Source organism: Paralichthys olivaceus, chromosome 8 (assembly GCF_024713975.1).
Source record: "Paralichthys olivaceus isolate ysfri-2021 chromosome 8, ASM2471397v2, whole genome shotgun sequence".
Taxonomy (NCBI): Eukaryota; Metazoa; Chordata; class Actinopteri; order Pleuronectiformes; family Paralichthyidae; genus Paralichthys; species Paralichthys olivaceus.
The window spans coordinates 17,597,913-17,619,411 of NC_091100.1; the positions used below are offsets into that span (position 1 = coordinate 17,597,913).

Below are 21,499 nucleotides of genomic sequence, written 5' to 3' on the forward strand. Positions count from 1 at the left end.
GCGTCTGTGCGTGTGGAGCGAGTCTGTCTCCTTCACCAGTGCGCGCCACTCCCTCTCTTTATAGCCCGCACGCTGCAAAAAGTGTCCCGCGCACCGGGTCACTGTGCCTCCACAGAGTGTCAACATGCGGGTCTGACATAACACGGTGCGTAATAACGCACACACTGGAGGGGAACAGTGGAGGAATATGACATGGTTTAATAACATTTTATCTGTCAAGTCACATTTTGTGCACTGCGAGGGGTAATAACGTCACAGAGATCAATATTTACATTCAAAAGACCAATTTAAACAATTAGCAAAATAAAGAAGAGTAGCATAAAAGAGGCAAAGAGAAAAAGAAGGATCAATCAAAATTAAGAATAAGTTAAGGGAGTAAAATAATACAAACGCAAAAGATGGTAAAAAAAAATGTTGGTATGACCTAATATTTTATAAAATAGTTCAGTTAAAGGCATATGTGAGTACAAAAGATTTTCTGGATTTAAAAGCTGCAAAATGGGGAGAGGAAACAAATGAGAGAAGAAAAGAAATGTATCATGATAAGCCAATAATAATAATAATAATAATATACTTTATTCATAAAGCAGCTTTCAAAACACAGTTTCAATGTGATTTACAGGTTAAAACCAGTAACAAGCAATCACTGCATATGAAATATGAAATACAATTATATGAAAAGTGTTCAACTGCAGGACAAGCTAACATGTAGCCTACACATATGGTTTGAAACAACATTTAGATTATTTACTACTTACTATTATTGTTATTGTGTTTTTTATCCCTGCAGGATGTCTATCAAGGGAATGTTGATTAAAATGAGCCTTTCAGTCTGGTTAATTAATATTTAATGTTGATGCCTATTGGCCCTTTTCAAATAAAATAATAAATGGAGATGAAATAAAATGTGTTTACCATCTATGATACTGATATATATGATAACGGTTATGTGTAAGTTTCCATAAAATAGTTTTTTTCTGACAGTATCAGTTTTCATTGAAGTGATAATATCTGAGCTCATGTTTGTCATTGATGTATTTTGTTTTATTTTTTATTGTAGTCTCTGTTTAGTTCTGTCTTTGTGTCCATTGTCAAAGTGAATTATGTCACCACAGAGAAATAATGAATTGATCAGAGCAAGTTTCTACTGCACTTTTTAAACACAAAGTCATTTCAAGGGTTTTACACAAGGACGAGAAATGCATCAGAGTGACTTTAGTACAGAGTCACAAGGAAAATAAAATCAGTGAATAGCAGAGCAGAGAAATTCATTAATCAAAGGTGCAACAGCAGTCCTTTCATTTTGTCCCTTTTATTGTATGTTTTCTGTTTTTGTATTTGTTTTGGGTTTTTTTTCAATGAAGATTATATAAAATGTTTAAATTATGTCAAGATTTTTGATATCGTTGTCCAATTATCAGCCAGTTGCCTCTGATTGTGTTCACTTTTATCCTTAAGCCTGATTGTTGGTTCAGTGGCAAATATTAAAAGATGCAGAGATTTCAAAATAAATATAATCTGTATTCTCTGCATTACCTTTAATCTTGCCTTCAGTCTTACTGAAACTTAAAACTGGAATCATATCAGAAACATTTCATCTACTTTATTTTGATCTTTGAAAAAAATAGAATAAAGCACCAATTCTAATTGTTGTCTATTTCCCTGACTTTATGTAGACATATTACTTAAAGAGTACTGTGTTGGGGGGTGTAGACATTTTTTGCAGTGCAGTAGCTGGCCTCGGTTGCTAAGCAGCAGCCATTAAAGCCACACCACGTGGATATCAGCAGAGGCGTTTTATTACTTTGCCCAAACTTAATTTATTGATCCGCCTCTCACACCTCATGTGCAGCAGGAGAGGGAGTCCCCTCCCCCTGTCAGGAGCAGACTGATCCACAGAGCCCAGGATGATTTGTTGAGGTTCCCGAGCTGTGGGGCAGTGTAGCACGCTCAGGCTGCAGTTCATCCTCCCGGGTCTAAAATATGTAACCATTTTGTATCTAGTCGACCTGTGGCTGCCACTCATTGTGATTGACTAAAATAAACGATCACTGGAGGCCTGTTGGTCCCATATGCAACTGAGGATCTCAGAGGCAGGAGTAACTTCTTCCCTCTCTGTGTGGAAGCAGCTGAAGACGATGAATTCAGCATAACATCAGCACAAGACAAACATTGAACCTAATCTGCCATCTACACTAATTTACCCAGCAGGACGGTTTAACTAGATCATGTGACATGTCTGAGTTCCATCACGTTTACTCTCCACACATAATTAAGACGTGTCATGTAAAAGAAGAGATAAAGAGTTTAAGTAAGCTTTTTAGCTGTCACTTTCACGAGCTGATGATTTGAATTGAGTGAAATGTAATTAACCAGCTGTAAGAAGGACAATGTGCAGGAGATGTTTGCTTATATAAAACTGAGAATGTTAAATAAAGTAAATATTTAATGGTTTTATTTGACTAGTCATGATACATGGCAAACTTTTGTGTACTGTCAGTTAACCGCTATAGCTTGTGGCCAATTTCACTTAGAAATTACAATCATACTCCAATTCCCTGCCCTACACCACTGATGGATATCTCGCATAATTTCAGCAAACCAGGGAAAAGTAAGAACGTTATTTCTTCAGATTTCGTCCATCAGGGGATTCATCATTTCCCAAACTCACAGAGTCTTCCAGGAACCTGGGCCTCATCCCCACCACAAAAGCTCTGGCTCTCAGTCTCACAGCTTAATGTATTGTTTGTGTTTGTGGTAAAGTTAAAACTGTGGGATGTTTGGAGGAGATATTTCTCAGACGTAGTGGAGGGACACAGAGTACACTCCTCATCCTCAGTGTGTGCTGGACGTAACTGGATGGAAGTGATTCTGACTCTGTTGTGATGCCCTCTCTAGTTTCTGTCACTCACACACATTTTGGTTTTGTAACTGATACATTTCCTACATTCAGACTTGATTTGGTGGTGTTTGGTGTGTGTGTGTGTGTGTTTGCCCTAATGATTTTGAGACAAAACATTCCGTCTGGGCTTAATTATGAATCATTGATACAACACTTACTGAACTCCTGCTTGATATCAAATACTCTATTGAATATAATTGAGAAATAAATGTGTCTTTTAAATTATATGAAATCTCTATTAACTCACACTTTAGGTCTGTAATTTCCAAAATAGTCCACGATGCTCCCAATAAAGATGGTGTTCAAGTATTTGATTCCAGTAAATCTTCCAGTGAGACAAGACATTTGTTAAATATGTAAAAACCTGCCCCCACGCAAACATGAAATACAACACACGAAGAATAAATCCCAATAGATCAATACTTTCTTTGCCTTACTAAGAATCTCAGACTTTTGGACCATGCATATATTTTCCTAGAACTTTTCTTTATAATAATAATTTTATCTGATTTTAAGGTTATTTGCAGTTTCCTGTGAGAAGCACAAACCAGGACGTATCTGATGAATTGTGTGTGTGTGAGAGAGAGAGAGAGAGAGAGAGAGAGAGGGAGAAAAAGAAAGAGAGTGAACACCATCTCCTCTTCCTCCTCTTGTCGCTTGTTGACGCACGAGGCCTCAGACAAAAGCGCGAGGATACAGTGACACCTGTCGTCTCGTGCAGGAGCCTCCCAACTGCACGAGCACGAGCACGAGAGAAAGCGAGGGAGGGGAGGAGAAGAACGAACGTGGTGTTTCCAGAGAGATGTGATGAGGATGAGAATGAGGAGGTCACTGATCTCTGGGTGTCTCTCTTTTCTTCTGGGAAGCTCTTGAGTTTATACAGGACGTTTTGTTGAGGAATCCACAACTCTCCAAATGAAACAAGGCAAACGATAGATCATTTTACTCACATGAAATGGAAAATTAAAAACAAACCAGAAGGCAGAGACAGAGTTCTATATGGCGGCAAAACTCAGTATTAGAGAAATGGACTAAAGGTAACTTCAACCTTACATTACCAATGTCATTGTATTTCTCCAGCAGGGGGCGGTGTTGCACTGGAGCAGAACCACAGCTCAGGCCACTTCTGAGGAATAATCTAAAACTACATACATAAAGAAATGTATTTATTTAAAACACACTTGAGGCCTACTGCCCTTTCAAGTATTTGTCATTGCACATTCTGTATTGATCAAGTGATATATGTGATTAATCATGGGATACTAGATCAATAAATGCAGCAGGGTTATTGACACACTGTGAAATGATAAATGAAAACATGACCCCCACACACTCATACTTCAGTAACATGTTTTATGCTCTGTGACATTAGAATTATTTATTGAGCTGTAAAATATGTGAGAGACGTGTTGGACAGACAGAACAGGAGCAGTGTTTATTTCTGCAAGTGATTGCCAGCAGCGTTTGCAGGTTTATTCCCTAAAGGATATTTTCATAACTGCACAGGAAAAACGTTTCACAACAATATTTCCAATAGCAGCTGCAGCAAAGAACACGTTCAGCTCTATTTTAAACAACAGAGGTATGTTTCTTTCGATTTTCAGCCTTGTTTGTGTTTTACTCTCTGAAACAAACCAAAGTGATAATGTATTTATCGTTAGACAGTATTTATCGATGTACATTTCATCTCTGTTTCTGTTTCCACGCTCCAAGGTTTCTGTTTTGTATATTTATTATGTATATTTTTTCTGTGATGACAAAAAATTAAAAATTTAAATATAAGGTTGAGACAGTTTCTAAGAATAAGAATAATTTATCAAAAATAAAAATGAAAAATATGTATACGTATCGTTCAGCCCTTAAAAGTTTGAATTCCTTTTGTTTTAAATAACCAAATTCAAGTCCCTGATGCCATCAGGTCAGTATTGAGGTGTCCATAGCAACAGAGAAAATGGTGAAACTGAATTATTACACACACACACACACCACACATGATAAATTTGTAAATATTTATCGGTTTATTACAGTTAAAAAGATGTATGTACATACAGAACATCACCAAACATGGTCACTCAGCTGCAAAGTAGCTCTCTGCAGCCAGTTGGTTTCAGGATAACTGTTTTACAATGGGGCGGCATTGATAAAGTTTGTCATTTACAACCAAGCACACAAATCGGTGGATTTATTATCTCCTCATTTTCATTTGCCAAATAATACTTAATAAAGGCATAAAACCCAAAGTAAAACGACAGAAGGATGCTTCAAAACAAGTTATTGAATTTGCTGGTCCGAATCCAAGCTCCTGCTGCCAACCTGCAGCTCTGTACAGTATGTACACAGGTAGAAACACGTCACACTGGATCCTGTCACTGTGGTTAGCAATGGAGACTCACATAGAGGTAGTCATGTCTGCATCTGCTCGTCCAAGAGACAACTGACCCAAAAACTCTGCTTCAATCCGTGGACCCAGATCCCTTTACTGACATTAAAGGAGGAAATAAAATGAAAAAAGCAAATGATTATCTGTCTTTGTTGATTAAATCAAACGGTCATAAAGGTTCTGCTTGGTGCGCGTAAAAGGCAGTCAAGTACATGTGTGGAGAGAATATAGAGGTGTGTGAGCTCTTGAGTGTGTGTGTTTGTGTGTGGATGGGATTTAGGGTTTCTGGTGTGGGTACGCAGTGGGTAATAACAGGCGGCTCCACATTAAAGGGCTATTCCACCAAAACTGTCTGGCTATAATTGGGGACAAGTTGACGTTTATGTAGTTATGTGCTCACAAGATGAGAATATCTTTCTCTCATTTCAAAACTGCATCAACTAAAAGTTGATGTCACATACTTTCATGTCCCGTGATCTCATGACTTGGAACTGATATAAGAAAACAAAATCATCAAAAATATCTTGGTGATTTCTGTCAAAAAAGGATCTACTTTTGCAGAGAAACAATGCAAGTCAGTTTAAGTGGAATTTCCCTTTAATGCCAAAGACAAGTGAGACGCAAGCTAATGCACATCCACTTGGTAGCATAATGGCATTATCTTCCATTGCACTATTTGTCTTTTTTTGTAAAACTCATCACATTACAGATTTTTGTAATACTGAGTCTACTGTAACGTCAGATTACTGTACAGAGTAAAAGGAAAAAATAAGACAGAAATAAACTCAATCCAAATTTACATTGTAACGACCAGTTGCTTGTCATCAAGTACAGTCAGTGGCCATAGTCACAAGGAATAGCCAAACAAACACATAGAAAAAGACCATTAAGGCTGCTTGTCAATGTAGATTAAGTAGGAGAAACATTGCCACACAATGCTTCAACACCCTTTGCAATATACAAAAAGGGAGCGTTTGCAGATACACCAAATAGCCACTAAATCCAAGTCCTTTATGCAAAAACGCCTGATTCTGACCCAGACAAAATCATGTCAAAGATGTGTTCAACATGCTTGGTTCCTGTACAAAACAACCAGGCAAGAAAGAAGACAAGTTGTACGATCCAGAGGGAGAAAAAAAAAAGCATAAGGTGCAAAATTACTTTGATTCTGTGATGCTCACCATGGCCTTAAAGTCACAGAGGATAGAAAAATAAACACCAATTATACTCCGATTATTCACCAGTCGTCACTTTGATCAGGCCACACCTTCAACTGAACGGCCCGGTCGGTGTTCTCCATCCACTCCACAGCACATTTTAACTACATTCCAGGATCTGATAAATGCTCTCCGGGCACTTAGCCATGTTCAGTTTCTGCCTCTTATCCCCCCACCCTCATCATCATCATCCTCCTCCTCCTCCTCCTCCGCGTCTTCATACACTGGCATTCTCAACCTCGCAGGATGGCACATGATAAAAGTAAAAACAGAGAGACTGAATGTAAAAATGGGTCACAGCACTCTCGCTGCACACCTAATGCACATCTCACCCTTAAGTACTCATTGAAGGCATTTTCACACAATTGTTTACAGCTAAAAGTAAATCAAATACACAAAAGAAACTTCAAAAGCTTTTATATAAAACCCAGGAATGCAATGCCTCCGGTGTGTTGTTGAGCATGAACACAGAAAAAGCCCTTTTTACAATTTTTTTTGTCTTTTTCTGACAGTCTTGTACTGTAACTGCGTTAAGCTCAAATATGCACCTTGTTGTGTCGTCTCATCGTTGTGTCCAAACGATTTGATCTGTGACAAAACCACCGGGCAAAAATCGAGAAAAAAAAGGAAAGAAAAAAAAAAAAAGGTCAGTGGATTCGTTCCTCGTCAGGGGTTTTTTGTTTTCCAAATGAAAGTCTGTATCAGTGTCGGGAGTGGATGGTTTCCCGCCTCCTGCTCACCCCCAGTTCCCCCCCGCCCTGTCTCATACAGCATAAGTCCACAAACAAGCAGCAATATGTTCTGCTGGTAAATTAGAAGCAGTGGTACATGGCTTCCCACCAGCCATACCCGACCCCACACAGAGGTGAGTCGTGGTGCGCTCATCGCTAAGGCCTCCCGTGCAGGAGACCGGACCACAGCCCACACAGACAGACACACAGACACACACACACACCAATGCTGCTGCAAAGGAAAAAAGTAGACCCACACATCTCATTGCAAAAACAGAACCATGATTGAATATAGTTGGGATGCAACACGTTTTTAAGAAGAAAATAAAAATGTTTTGTTTGATTACCTTTTGTTGGGACTTTTAATGTACAGTTACTTGAAATAATACTAAATTAATACACATTTCATCATTTAAGAAAAAAAGAAAACAATTAAACGTAAATTGATTTCAAATTATCTGAACTGCGATAAGGCGTTTCACTTGCAATAGAGAAAGCAGGATATGGGAATTTGGAATATATATATATATCATATCATATCCACAAAGACCCTTTTACAGTTTGACAAGATAAAACTTCCCCCAAAGAGAATTATTATATTCTGTCCCGAGAAACTCAACATTAATATTTTAATTGATACAAATTTACATGATAAACAGATAAAATACTTATTTATGAAACAAAAAAATGCCCCCATTCAAAATAACCAATGAGAGGCTACTGTGATTTTGCCAAAATATAGAGGGTGCCAATGTCTTTCTAAAAAAAAAAAAAAAAAGTGCATGAGAGCAGCAGCATTGCCAGGACAGTGTGGGACAAATATGAGATATAAAAAAAAAAAACTATTAAGAAAGGGAATATTTTCTATGTCATTAAGATTCTTAGGGAGACACTGTTTAAAAAATGTAAGGTACTAACAAAAAAGAATTGTCAAGAAGAATTTACCTGTCAATGTTTTATTATGAAACCTTGATTGAAGCTCTGACACACTCACCGTGTGCTCCAAAGACCCAGATACTGTGTTTTTTTAAAGAAAGAAAAAAAACGCTTGATATGTTGGTCAACTGGATTACAGCTCTGCAGCCCAACACTGAAGATAATGTAAAACAAGTAAACAAACTAAAAATTGCACTCAAGGCAACAACCAGGATTTGTATACATTTTCGTCTCCGAGCACTTATCCCATCACCTACGCATGTTTGACTTTTTTCCCTATACCTTGTTGTCGCCCAAAGACGGAGGGGTCACAGCGTCATGCGTTCAAGTCCAACTTACTTATTTTTCTCTCCTCCCCAAGCATGTATGATTGGCATTTCTCATATGTATACATTACTAGCTTAATGCTGAACAACTACTGCTGCTATTTGTTAAAAAGATCTCCAATCACCCTATTTTACATCTGATATCGCCTGTTTTAACAGATTAATGCAACAGCAAAAAGAAACATCAAAAAATAAAAGTAAAAACAGCAGTAATAAAAAAAATATTGAAATAACTTATATCTTTGTATTCTCATGGACAATTGTGTTTAGACATGAACCACTGGATCACTCTAAACATAGGCACAGTTTTTTTTTTAAAAAAACATAAAAGATAAAAAAAAAAAATGAAAATAAAAAATTAACACACCATCATTAGACCTTTGTTTTCTATGGTCAAGAAGCAATTAACATAAGTTATCTCGAGGAAGATGATACAAAAGGAATATCAAAAGAAAGATGACAGTTAAAATTACGGCAGCAGCAGTAAATGTGAAGTTCGAAAGACTTTTTTTGTTTGTTTTTGCATACAATTGTATCCTTGCTCACATAATAGATGCTTGTAATTACTGTAAATACATTGGCAATGGGAGCATGGTTTATATGGTTAAAAGACTTGCCACTTAGCTCACAGTTACTCAATATATATAATTTTATAGATCTTCAGTTTTGGCAAAGAGATGGAAATATTTTTCCTTTTGTATGATTCGGAATGAAAGATGAGCAGGGGGGCGGCTGGGGTCCTAAAATGACTGTGATACACTCTGGAGCAACACATGAGTCAAGTCTCCAAAGATTCACCTTGTTTCTGCTCGAGGATGGAGAAAGAAATGTTTTCCTCTTCTTCTGCCTCCTTTCCCTCTCGACGCTGATTGTGGCGAGTCTGTTTTCTTTACAGTGTATGATACACGTAATGGGGGGGTGGGCGCCAGGCGAGAGGGTGCAGAGCAACTGAAGGGTTTTGGGGTTAGGTGGGACTGGGATTGAGCTGCTCTTGGCTTAGACCATGGCACGGTATGGTCCCTGCATCTTGAGGAACTGGATGATGAAGGAGGGGCCTCCCGCCACGATCTGCGGAGGCAGGTGGCTGAGGGGACAGTTCTCGATGCTCATGATGGACAGCTTGCTGCAGAGGGCCAGCTCGAACGGAAGGCTATGCAGGTTGGGGTTGTCGTTGAGGTACAGTTCCTCCAGGTTCTCCAGTGTACCTGAGGATAGACGTCAGGCAGTGTTAATCCAGAGAAACAGTCTGAAACATACAGCCTCCAGACAGCATGAATAAATTAGACTGGCACTCAGTGGAGCACATACCTCCACCAAGGCCCAACAGTCCCTTTAATTTTAATTAAGGTGCACCACATTGTACACACTCATGGATACACTATATGGACAAAAGTATTGGGACACACCTCTTTATAATTGAATTCAAGGCCATTAGTTGGACTTGGCCCCTTAATTCCATTAAAGGGAAATCTTAATGCATCAGCTTAGCATGATGATAACAGTCTGGGGACGGCCCTTTTCTATTTCAGCATGACTCTGCTGCAGTGCACAAATCAAGGTCCATAGAGGCATGGTTGTGTGAGTTTGGTGTGGAAGAACTTGACTGGCCCACACAGAGCCCTGACCTCAACCTCATCCAACACCTTTGGGGTGAACTAGAACGGCAATTGCGAGCCAGGCCCTCTCGTCCAACATCAGTGTCTGACCTCACAAATGCTCTTCTGGATGAATGGGCAAACATTTCCAGACTCAATCAAAAATCTTGTAGAAGGCCTTCACAGAACAGTGTAAGCTGTTCTGTGAAGGGGGGATCAACTCCACGTTAATGCCTATGGATTTAGAATGAGATGTGATAAAAGCTCCTGTAGGTGTAATGTGTAGGTGTCCCAATACATTTGTTCATATAGTTTATGAGTTCCCTAAATGTCCCAAATATTTATTTCATGAAGATCCATGGATTATTCCCTGGTAAATATGCAAAAGTGTTTCATCAAGATTTACATCATTCTCAGAGAAATCAACGAAAATGTTGAAAATCAATTTTTCTTGCAAAGGAGAAATTAAAATTTTGGGGAACAAGAAAGTGCCTCTTACTACTACTCTACAGTTACAGTCACACCACATGTTGTTTTGATGGATCACAACAGAAGTTATAATACTACTATAAAATTGAAATATGTCTTAATGCATCACAAAATAATCTAAAAAATCATGATACTCAGGTCTGCAAAATAAAATTCACTACTGATTATTTTCTTTGGTTTATTTCTTAATCTAGGACAGGATTTACAAAACTGAAATAAAATTACCATGATTCTTTGGACACAAGTTGACGTCTCCAAACTCCACCTCTTATCTGACTGTCTAAAAGTCCAAAATATTTGGGCCTTTAAAAATTATTAAAATGACTATTATTGACAATCAGAATAGCCTGTGGTAGATTTTTTGTCTATTGAAAAATCATCCCAGCTCCAATCTAATAAAATTGTTGGATCAATTATTTGTCCTACCGCTAGCTGCGTGGATGAGATTTTAAAGACAGATGACCAACATGCTGCAGCTATTCAGTTCTGGGTCCAATGTGAATACTCTAAAAATACAACCACCTTTAGCTCCTTCCTCCAGCCTTTTTAATCTGCATCTAAACTCTTGACCCCAGCAGTAAATAGGTTGGACCAGTCACTAGGAGGAAGGTAGAGGTGGGACATACTGTAGACTGCTAAGCTCTTAAATCCTGATGGTTAAGTTTAGCTTTTATTGGAAAACCACAAATAAGACACAGAATAAGGTTTTCTTAAATGTTTAAAACAAATACTATTAACATGTATAAACATGTTTTTACAGTGTGTGGAAAATTGTGCTTTGCCAAAAGAAAATTATTGTATTTTGGTTTGCTTCCTTTCAAGCATACAGTATGTCTTCTATATGAGGGCAACTGAATACTTTAAAGGAATGTGCAAAAAATGTTTGTGTTTAGTTTAAATGGAAATAGAGTTTTAAAGCAATCATCATTTTTGAAAGATCTCTGTGTCAAAAGTCACAATTGTGTTTTTAGAGCTAAGTCATCTGAATTTTCCATATATGTACTAGACGCAGAATCAAGTTCATACACAGTGTCTGTGGATCAGCTCTGGTTCCCTACTACCACTTACAGACACTGCTATTGTCTGAAGCAGCGAGGAGTAAAGTAATATTTTTCCAGCCCTGAACATGTTACTGATATAAGTAGAGTAGAGGATGAAATGAGTATTTACCAATCTCCTCGGGAAGGTGTTGCAGCAAGTTCTCTCCCAAACCCAGGTGAGTCAGGTTGGTGAGGTGGCCGATGCCTCTGGGTAACGTAGTCAGCTGATTATTCGTCAACACCAATTTCTAATGAAAGAGTGAGAACACAGGATGTTGAGTGAGAAAAAGAATCATGTAAATTCCCACGCAAAAAATGTAACTTTTGTTGATACAAGACAGACATTTACCACTCACTGTAAACAAACAGAGTGGACATAAAAATGATCGCTTAGGTTGTCAAGATATTCAAACCGTTTATCATTGACCAATATATAAAATCACAGAGGTTACTGTGAATGAATATCTATTGCCCAGTAACTTCTTCCATAAAGCTTGAATAATTGTAAATACACAGAGGAATAAAGCTTTAAATTCTAACTTGATGTAGTGACACTACACAACCTTGAGTATATCTCCACCCTGTAACCTATAGGAGTTTAGTATCATTTAGATTTGACTGATATCTAATCCAATGTTGTTTACTGTTTCAGGTTCTCATTAGTTCATGGATGCAACTCTACAAAGAAAAACATTATTTAACACTCATCTGCTTTGTCTTTTATGATATCACCATTGGGAGTTACTGACATCAGAATGTTTCAAATCCACTAACAGGCAACTCAGTCCTAAGCTTTCATTGAAAATAGGCCTTATGTAAATTTTAATATAAAAAGAAGCAACAAAGACTGGAGAGTGAGAAGTAAAAGTAGATTAAAAACAAATAGAATGCGTTCAAGTGACTCCATTAGTTGTTGGCTACATATGAAAATATGATTCTACGGAACTCAAGTCAAAATATTCTATAAAAAACAATTACAAAGAGCCTAAGGAGAGAAGTAGAAAACATACCTGTAAATCTTTAAGATAAGCGATTTCATTAGGCAGAGATTCCAACTTGTTTTCCTCCAAGTCGAGCTCTCGTAGCTTCCTCAAATTCCCAATACTATGTGGTAACTTCTTGAGAAGATTATTGGACAATATTAACACCTGTAAAAAAAAAAAGACATTTGTGTATTTATTGCTTTTTACATCTTGGGAACAACATGGAACAGCGATGTCTTTCCTCTATCGTGAAAGATGTAACACCGGAAAGAGAGCAAAGTTCCTGGCACGTTGGTTTTCAACACATTTGTGATGTTGAGCACGACTCACTGGGGAGAAGACTAAAAGGCAAACTCTGCGTCTGGCAATGGAAAAGGAGCCTTTTTTAGCAGGTTTACCTGCGTTTAAAAACCCATGTTTGCCTGCTAATTGTTGGTGTAAAAGGAGGCATTATATCTGCATCTGCACTATGGTCTCTACAGTTTTGAGGAAACAGGTCTATTTTCAACCAAACCCAAAACCCTACTGGCATGAGTCAGTATCCATGTTTTTAACATCAGCCATCATCTTCAATATGAGGGCTGAAATGTGTTGAGATAATGGCTCTTTATTCTCTATTCTTATTCTTAGAAGAGACTTTCTACGTCTTCAGTGAGCTGTCTGTGTATGCGAGACTCACCTCTAAAGAGACGAGACCACAGACGTCCTCAGGGATCTTTGTCAGCTGATTCGTGGCCAGGTTGAGCTCAACCATGCTCGTCCATGTGCCAAAGTCCAGTGGCAGAGATGTTAACTGGTTGTCCTGGGGAAGACAATGGAATACCTTTATAAGCAAAATAACTGACATTTCACAGGGTCAACACAGGGACCACGCTGTGTGAGCGGCTGAGCAGAGCAGCGCACTATGTCAGCTACGTCACCTTGTGCCAAAATAAATGGAGACTTAAATACAAACTACAGCCATGGTGGAAACACAGAAAGTAACGAATTATGGACTTTTGAATGTCTGTACTGGTTGGACACCAGCACAGACAGGTGCTGTTAATTCAGTCTTAGCTAAACTAAAAAACTAAATATGATTTGATAAAGATTTAAAACTTCTCAAATTTCACTGAATATAGTTGGACATGTCACAGAAGGAAAACACAGCTGTGGATATAAATAAATATATTCATGGTTATTTTCAATTCAGACGCTACAGTTTCAGAATCCTGGTATTGGTCCATGCAGGCTCACTCTCAGAGTGCCATGACGTACTGGGACATTGATAAAATTTTCCTACAATGAAAAGTCAAAATGTCTGCAGTGAGAGTTTTACTGTCTTGCGATGCTGTGATAATACTTGATTTTGGTGAAGAATAAAACACACAGCAGACAGTGTGAAGAGGGTCGTGCAACAATCTGTCTTGTGGATATAAATATGCACATGTTCGTACCTTCATGTTAAGCTTGCTTAACACTTTGGCCCTGGAGAAGATACCGAAAGGGATCTTATTGATTCTGTTGTGCTCCATGTTGAGGGAGTAGATGGTGGAGAACTGGGATGGTCCACCCACAGGGTAAGACTGGAAACAGTTCCTTGCCAGTGTTAGACTCGTCAGCTTGACCAAACTTGAAAGCAGGCCCTGGTCACGTACAGAAACAGAGGCATTACTGAGACAATATAAGGAGAGGGCTATATTACTATAGGCTGTGATTATTACACAGGATGCATTAGTGACCATAAACAGGAATTTAAGTGGATAAGCCACGTGGTTAACAAGAAGCATTCAAGAAAACCCTTTCTGCAAAACTGTTTCTGTCCTTGGTGCAAAAACAAATTTAAAGGACTGTGGTTATGGTGTAATACTCTGTGGCTAAGATGTACCAGTGCATAAATTAATTGAAAAAGAAATTGATTTCAATAAATTTGGGAGCACAGGTTCCAAAATTAATTTGATGTTTGCCATTTTGTTTTTCCATTTTTCAAACAAAGGGAAATTAAACTGATATTAGCTGAAAACAAAGTAAGCTTGGAACTCATTGTTATTTCTATTATTCAGTATAGTTCTGCATTCATGTCCGAGATTAAATTCCAAGTTCTACTTACCTCTGGTAACACTGAAATGTTGTTGTTTTCAAGGTTGAGCTCCTCCAGTTCTCGACATTTGGCTAATGATCTGGGGATGGCTGATAATCTATTGTATCTCAGGCCTAAGCGATTTATGCTGGCCAGATTCCCTGAAACAACACAAAAAACCTTGCTGTTACATTTTTACATTCGTAACATTTATAAAACGCTAATAAGAGTCAGACTGGTACAATTAAAGAAAAATAATGCCTTTGCTACTGAGTCATAAAATGTGCATCAGTTACCTATAGTCTCTGGGAGGTCCAAGAGCTCATTGTGCTGCAGGTCGAGGTTGGTTATCTGTGTGCAATTCCCAATCTCTTTCGGTAAGTGTTCCAACTGGTTATGGGCAACATCAAGAGTAATAAGTCGGCAAAGCTCCCCTGCAGAAAGATGTAGACAAAAGTCAAATGTTTGATTACTTTCAGATGAAAGTGCTTTCAGTATCCTAGCTTCTGTACAAAGGACCAACAACTTTTCAGAACTTTTTTCATTCCCGATTTAGAAATTCAACAGTGTTTAATACTGTATTATATACTATAATATATTATGTACCATCTTTACACATTGGCATACTCACCGATCTCTGCAGGCAGCTGTTTAATCTTGTTCTCTCGGATGCTGAGCGTAGTGAGCTTGGACAGGTTTCTGATGTCCTTCTCTACTGTTGTGATGCGGTTGAAGCGCAGGTACAGCGTGGTCAGAGACATCAGCCGGTAGACGACAGCCGGTATCTCTCTCAGCTTGTTGTGCCGCAGGTCGAGCATTCGAAGCTTCTTAAGGGAGTCCAGGGAGTCGGGTAAACTGGTCAGGGAGTTCTCACTCAAGGCAAGTGTGACCAGGCCTGATAGGCAACCCACCTCAGCCGGCAGGCTCTGCAGCTTGTTGCTGTATAAGTAGAGTTCAGCGAGCTGCGTCAACTCCTTGATGGAGGTGGGCAGCATATGAATGGATCGTTTAGATAGGTCCAGTCTCATTGAGTTCTCCTCCCTGCACTTGTTAAGTTCTTTGATCACCTCGGCATTACTGGACTTCTTGCGTGTACCTGGTGCCGGGTTTGGCCTCTTTATCGTATTGTCAACAGAGAAGGCAACACCCGGTGTTGAACTGCTGGTGTCCTTCTTTCCTTCTTTGGCATCTTTCCCTTTGGTCTTCGATTCTTTGCCTCCATCCTTGACCAAACCGGCCAGAGCCTTGGTCTCCTTTTCCCTTTCTTTCCCTGCTGGACCACCTTTGGGGTCCTTTTCTTTTGAATCTTTTTCTTTGCCTAAAGTACTACTCATGTCGACGTTATCGGGCCCCTTGCAGAGTTGCTCATGGGAGTCTCTTCTGTCAGGTTACTTATTTGGGGAAAAAGGGACACAGACAGCCAAGGCGGCCATTAAAGAAAACATCCCTGTGCAGGCCCACACATTTATGATTATCCTTGAAATAAAAGCCCAGTGATCCAAAGGTTTGTGGATACTTTTATACTTTGTTGCTGTGTTAAAATGCCATGGGAGAAAAAATCCTTTTAAGTAGCAGGATTGTGGCATCCATGGTCCACATGCTTAAGTGTTTCAACTGCATACAATCTCAGGACCTTCAGACAGAAGTTCTTTCAGGTTGCAAAGGTCATCAAAGTTTTTTTTTTTTTAATCCCTCGAAGATTTGCTGTTGGGGGGGAAAAAGAAATATAATTTTCACACACAAATTCTCAGCATTTTAAACAGTTGACTGGTCCGAAAGTTTCTGATCTTAAAAGCCCAATTCAATTTCAATCCTTTGTTTTTTTGTTCTGGTGGGCAGCATTCACAAATTCCTCACTTCACCCTGTCAAATAACTGTCACTGCAAACTGAGAACAATGGGTGAGTGAGCTCGAACAGAAGTGAGCAATTTTAAAAACTTGTGGCAGAAGGCAATGTATGCAGGAACATGCGGTAGGCAGCTTCCTTGTTTTACGTCTGTTTCGGTGACATTTTGCAGGAAAACCACACCTCTAATAAACTGCTGTTGAAAACTTGTATTGTTCTAGAAAGACAGAGGGCCGAGAAAAGAGACACTCCGAGCTTTCCTGCCACTACAAATCCACACAGAAACTCCTCTTGTAACAGATACTATGCATTTTCCATAGTAGACAATGCAAAAGAACACCAATATATCTAAATGATCCATTACGTGAATTTATTTTAAGCAGAGCCTTGTGTGTGCTAAAGGTGCAATGTAAGCTGTATGTAAGAAAGAAAAAAAATCAACAAATACAATAAAAAAGGAGCCTTGATAATATTTTTCCTTAAAAGGTTAAGACAGTAAAACACTTCTAACAGGTTTGGTGGGTTGTTCATACAATGAGATAAGCGGTACTGAGTGTGCCAGTCCACACAAATTTGCTGAATATACTGAGCATAACCTCACTCCAACTTGCTCCTACTAAACAAACATGCCCCAGCGGGTGTTGACATTACTGTAAGCTTTCATGCCCCACCTAGACATGCATTCAGCTATTTAGCATTCAACTATAAAGTCTGAAATGCAACAATCACACTCCAAATTGACATCTTAAAAAGGCAGCCAGATGAAACAAACAGCCCTTTACATGACCAACTGAGCCAGAATGTCTCTGGTGGCCCGTCTCTGTTTAGTCTCCACTGCTGTTGTACCTCAGTGACTGTGTAATGCTCTCTAGCACTAGTACAAGCTAAGCTGTGGTGAAAAAGAGAGGCAGGTTTGGCTCAGGATCAGAGCTAAGTGAAAAGGTTAGGACTGCTGAGAGTAATCTTTAGAAGTGGCCTTCAAAGCATGAAGTCCCCACAACAACAGGTCATATGACCTTTTGGTTGAAAGAAATGTTGGGTCAAGAGCAGCACCCCTTGCATGAGAGAAAGCCTACTAGTGTGTTCTGTAAATAAAAGAAAATGTATCGACTGTTCTTTCAAATCATAAATAAGGAGATAAAAGTGTAACACAGGCTGTAATAGGCATAACCATGTACAATACAATCATTAACATAAAATGAGAATAGCCAGGCCAGCCTGATTACTGGGCCAATCCAAACTGTGCAGGCAAATTCCTTTTATGGTTGTACTCTCCATGTGCCTGCCCTGAAGTATCCTCTGTTTATAACACACTGAATGTAAATGGTATATGTATAGATTCACCCCTGTATTTCACAACTAATGTTTTCACCTTAAACCTAAGACCAAATGATACCAGAAAGAAAAGTTGAAGATCAAACTGAGCAAGTTCATTTCCTGCATATTATTTTACATACTTTTGGTATTCATGTTATTGACGATATTTAACCGACGATAACAAGCTTTGTAGGCCATGCAATAACTCTTTGTATTTGTTTGTGCAGATCATGCAGATGAATCTTCAAATGAATGCAGTGGTAAAAAACAAAAGCAGCATGGAGGTTTAGTATTCAGGTGACCAAAAAAGCAAGAGTGACAGGAAGAAGAATAAACTATGGGTAATAACAATGTAAGAAAACTACAGAAAAAGGAATTCATGAGATTAGGGGACTTTTCCCATCCATGACAAGCTTGAGAAAGGGCTCACTAGTTGTTCATGAATGTAATGACTGGACTGCCTCAACACCCGAAAGCCAACAGTTATGCAGTATGAGGGAAACATTTTACAGGTGTCATAGACATAGCTATTGACAGACAGGTCAGTTGAGACAAAACTTGCAGTCATTTTGTGACTTGAATTGAGTTAGCAGGACTCATTTTGTACATATAAATAATATGAATCCTGACTCCTATAGGGCTTTGAAGAAAATCTAGTGCAGGAGACTAATGAATTTTCCATTAAGGATATCTTGAACCCATCTGATGCCAGTGCATTAGACCAAAGTAGAACAGTCTAATGTTCTCCAGCTTGTGTTGATCCATTACAATGGATTCTGGATCAAAGTAGAAATGTTACAATTTTAGCCAGTGTCAGAATACAACACAGGACGTGTGAAGCAAATGCAAAGATATGTGAAATGAAAATAACACTACAGATTCAGGGAAAACACTAAAACCCAGCTCATGTTGCAACTTGACAGTGTGTTGCTGCTCTAGAGTCAGCAAACGTGGACTGATCGTGGCCTGACAGGTTCAGTTAATATCCGTGCAGCGTTAATGTTTGAGACTAAACAGCCTGACATAGGTGAGGTGGCAGCTCCCAGCTACTGCTGCTAAACAGCACTGCACGGGACGATGCTAGCTTCATGGCTACGTCAGCCAGTGGCAAATCCTTGCAAACAGATTAAACGACGAAAAGGGTAAATGGTCGAAAAGTCAGTCACCTTCCGAGACGAATTAATGAACCTAATACCGAGGAAAACACACCAAGGCTGCTGATGCTGTGCAGTCACTGGTTAGCATTGACGTGCTACATGATAAGGTTTGACTGTTAACCCAGCATCTGCTAGATAACTAATGGTCGATAGCTAACCCACGCTGGCTGAAAATGTCTAATATTGGCAAAGTCAGCCTTGAAGCTGAAACTAGGGGAATGTCTGCATTTAATACCTTCAGCCCAAGAGGAGAAAAACACACGAGCTAATCCTGCTAACCACTGACAACAGGGCAGGAAATAAAAGCAGCTAAGCTAAACGTCAACAGCAAAGCAAACGTCAGTTGTGCCAGACTGCTAACTCGCTAACGTCAGCTAGCGGACAAGTTAGCCCCGCCGGCTAACAAGATTTAAGCGACAGGAGTCACATCACGGTCCGGGAGAAGAGCTCAATCAAACAGCTGTGATTGTGCGTGGGACACGGTGCTGTGGGTGTGGAGGTTTCCCCCTGACACGTTTACTTCCACCCAGCGGTGAGATTTATCTTTCAGCACGGCTAACTGTGCGAGCGTAGGCCCGAGCAGAGCGGCTGTCGGACCGAGCCGTCGGCCGTGGGTGCTACCGAGGAGGGGGAAGCCTCTGCTGCAGCCAGCTGAGCGCAAGCGGGCAGGAGACACCGGAGGAGCCCAGCCCGGCGGAGGCGCTTCGTATCCCGGCAGAGCGGCCGCCGAGGGCAGCCTGGATGCCACTAACTGTACCGGGGTGTCCGAGCGGTGTTTCCGTGGTGAACATTAGCGGAGGAAAAAAAGAAAACACAGTGAAAAACAGCGGCCATTCCGAAGCTGAACAAAAGAGTGCGTTCGTACTCGCCACCGCGAAATGACACTTTATGCGTTTCACACGCGCCGCAACGAGAGGCTGACTGTGTGCGTGAGCTGCGGGGAGGTGCGTGAGCTTGCCACAGGGGGCGGGTGGCGTCGGGGGCGACAAAGCGTCCACAGCTAATGTGATAATAAAAGTGTTTTACCTTCAGAGGTGTGACTCCGCCATCCTCGCTGCTTCCTCCTCTTTCCTACACTGCTGCTCGCTCCGCTCCCTCCCCGCACACCAAACTGCGTCATTCGCACGCCTAGCCGCTGTTATCACGAGACTTAGGAACGAGACTTCTACACATAAACAAAAAGCGTGTGTGTGTGTGTGTGTGTGTGTGTGTGTGTGTGACCTCAGGACCTCACTTTATGACCCACTTTCAATCAATCAATCAGATTTTATTTCTACAGCCCATTTTCACAAATCAATATTTGTGTCACAGGACTGAACAAGATGCAACATCCTCTGTCCTCAACAACAGTGAGGGAAAACTACCACAACAAAAAAAAGATTAACTGGAGACAAAACAGTAGAAACCTCAGAGAGCCACATGTGAGGGATCACTAACAGTATTAGGGTTAGGTCAGGTATTTCATTCTGATGGTTCAGGCAAGATGTGAATAGTGGTTATTGCTTGGCATGAACAGATCCTGGTTACGTTTAAATGAGGGATAAGGTTTTTTTTTAGGGTGTGTTCAATGAATGGAAGTCACTGGTCATCCAGGTCATAGTATCTTCACAAGTTGTGCAAGTGGACACAGGGCAACTGGCCACACCAGCAAGTCCGGTTGCTTATGTACACATGTGCAGCTGCTGAAGAAGTCAATGGAAAGTCCTTACCTGAGAAGAATGTGTGTGTGAGTGTGAGTGAGAGTGAGAGAGAGTGAGTGAGCATTGATTTACTACCGGGACGTTATATAAACATCATGCTGATGCTAACATGCCATTTAAAAACTCCTAAATAAATGCACAGTGCTAGAAGAATTATGATAAGACACGTAAGTCTGAAACAGTCTTGTTCCTGCTGTGTCTGCTGTGTATTGGTCTAGATTCACACGAAGATGATCACTCGGACTGCAGACAGAGGAGTTAGTATCTGAGCTCTGCAGATGTCAGAGGCTGAGGGAACAGGACGGTCACGTGACTCTCGCGGACTCGTTGGCTTGACAACCGCTGTGATCCTCGGTCCGCTGCTAAAGGTTCGTCACTCCATGTTGTGATGTGTTGTGTTGTGTTATCCGCTGAGTTTTGATGAAACGTGGTCAGACAAGATGTTGAAAACACATCGCAGTGTGCTGGTAGAGGCAGTGACTACATTCGACCGCAGGAAGGGGCCGTTGCTTCCGCAGAGCCTATGTAGCTAGCCGATGTTTGCTCGTGGATGCTAACCCATGCTAACCCTCAGCCATAGACTGTATATAAAGATGGACGTAGTGTCCGTGACGTCACCCGTTGGTTTCTGTAGAGTGAAAATGAGGCTCGTAGTGGGCGTTTCACCCGGCGCCATCTTGCCGGGGCCTGACTCCTCCTAGTTCCGGGCTAACCCATAAATGGGCAAAAAGGCGGCGCGCGAGTGGACGCTAGGCGGGTCGAGTGAAGACTGACAACCGAGCCACGCCCACAGAGCTTATCGTTACCTGGTTAGCTCAGGC

The 21,499-nt window shown here is 40.3% G+C and overlaps 1 protein-coding gene across 1 annotated transcript; it reads right to left on the minus strand.

Moving 5' to 3' along the window:
• Positions 1 to 4,897: 4,897 nt before the first annotated feature.
• shoc2 (SHOC2 leucine rich repeat scaffold protein) lies at positions 4,898 to 20,131 on the minus strand. The gene is made up of 9 exons (XM_020084093.2): positions 20,005 to 20,131; positions 15,290 to 16,362; positions 14,955 to 15,092; positions 14,689 to 14,819; positions 14,036 to 14,224; positions 13,279 to 13,401; positions 12,627 to 12,764; positions 11,747 to 11,864; positions 4,898 to 9,697 (listed from the first exon to the last, which is right to left on the minus strand). Exons 2-9 carry the CDS (start codon positions 15,990 to 15,992, stop codon positions 9,489 to 9,491), a joined length of 1,749 nt encoding a protein of 582 aa, XP_019939652.1. The 5' UTR covers positions 15,993 to 16,362; positions 20,005 to 20,131; the 3' UTR covers positions 4,898 to 9,488.
• Between the last annotated feature and the right edge of the window lie 1,368 nt (positions 20,132 to 21,499).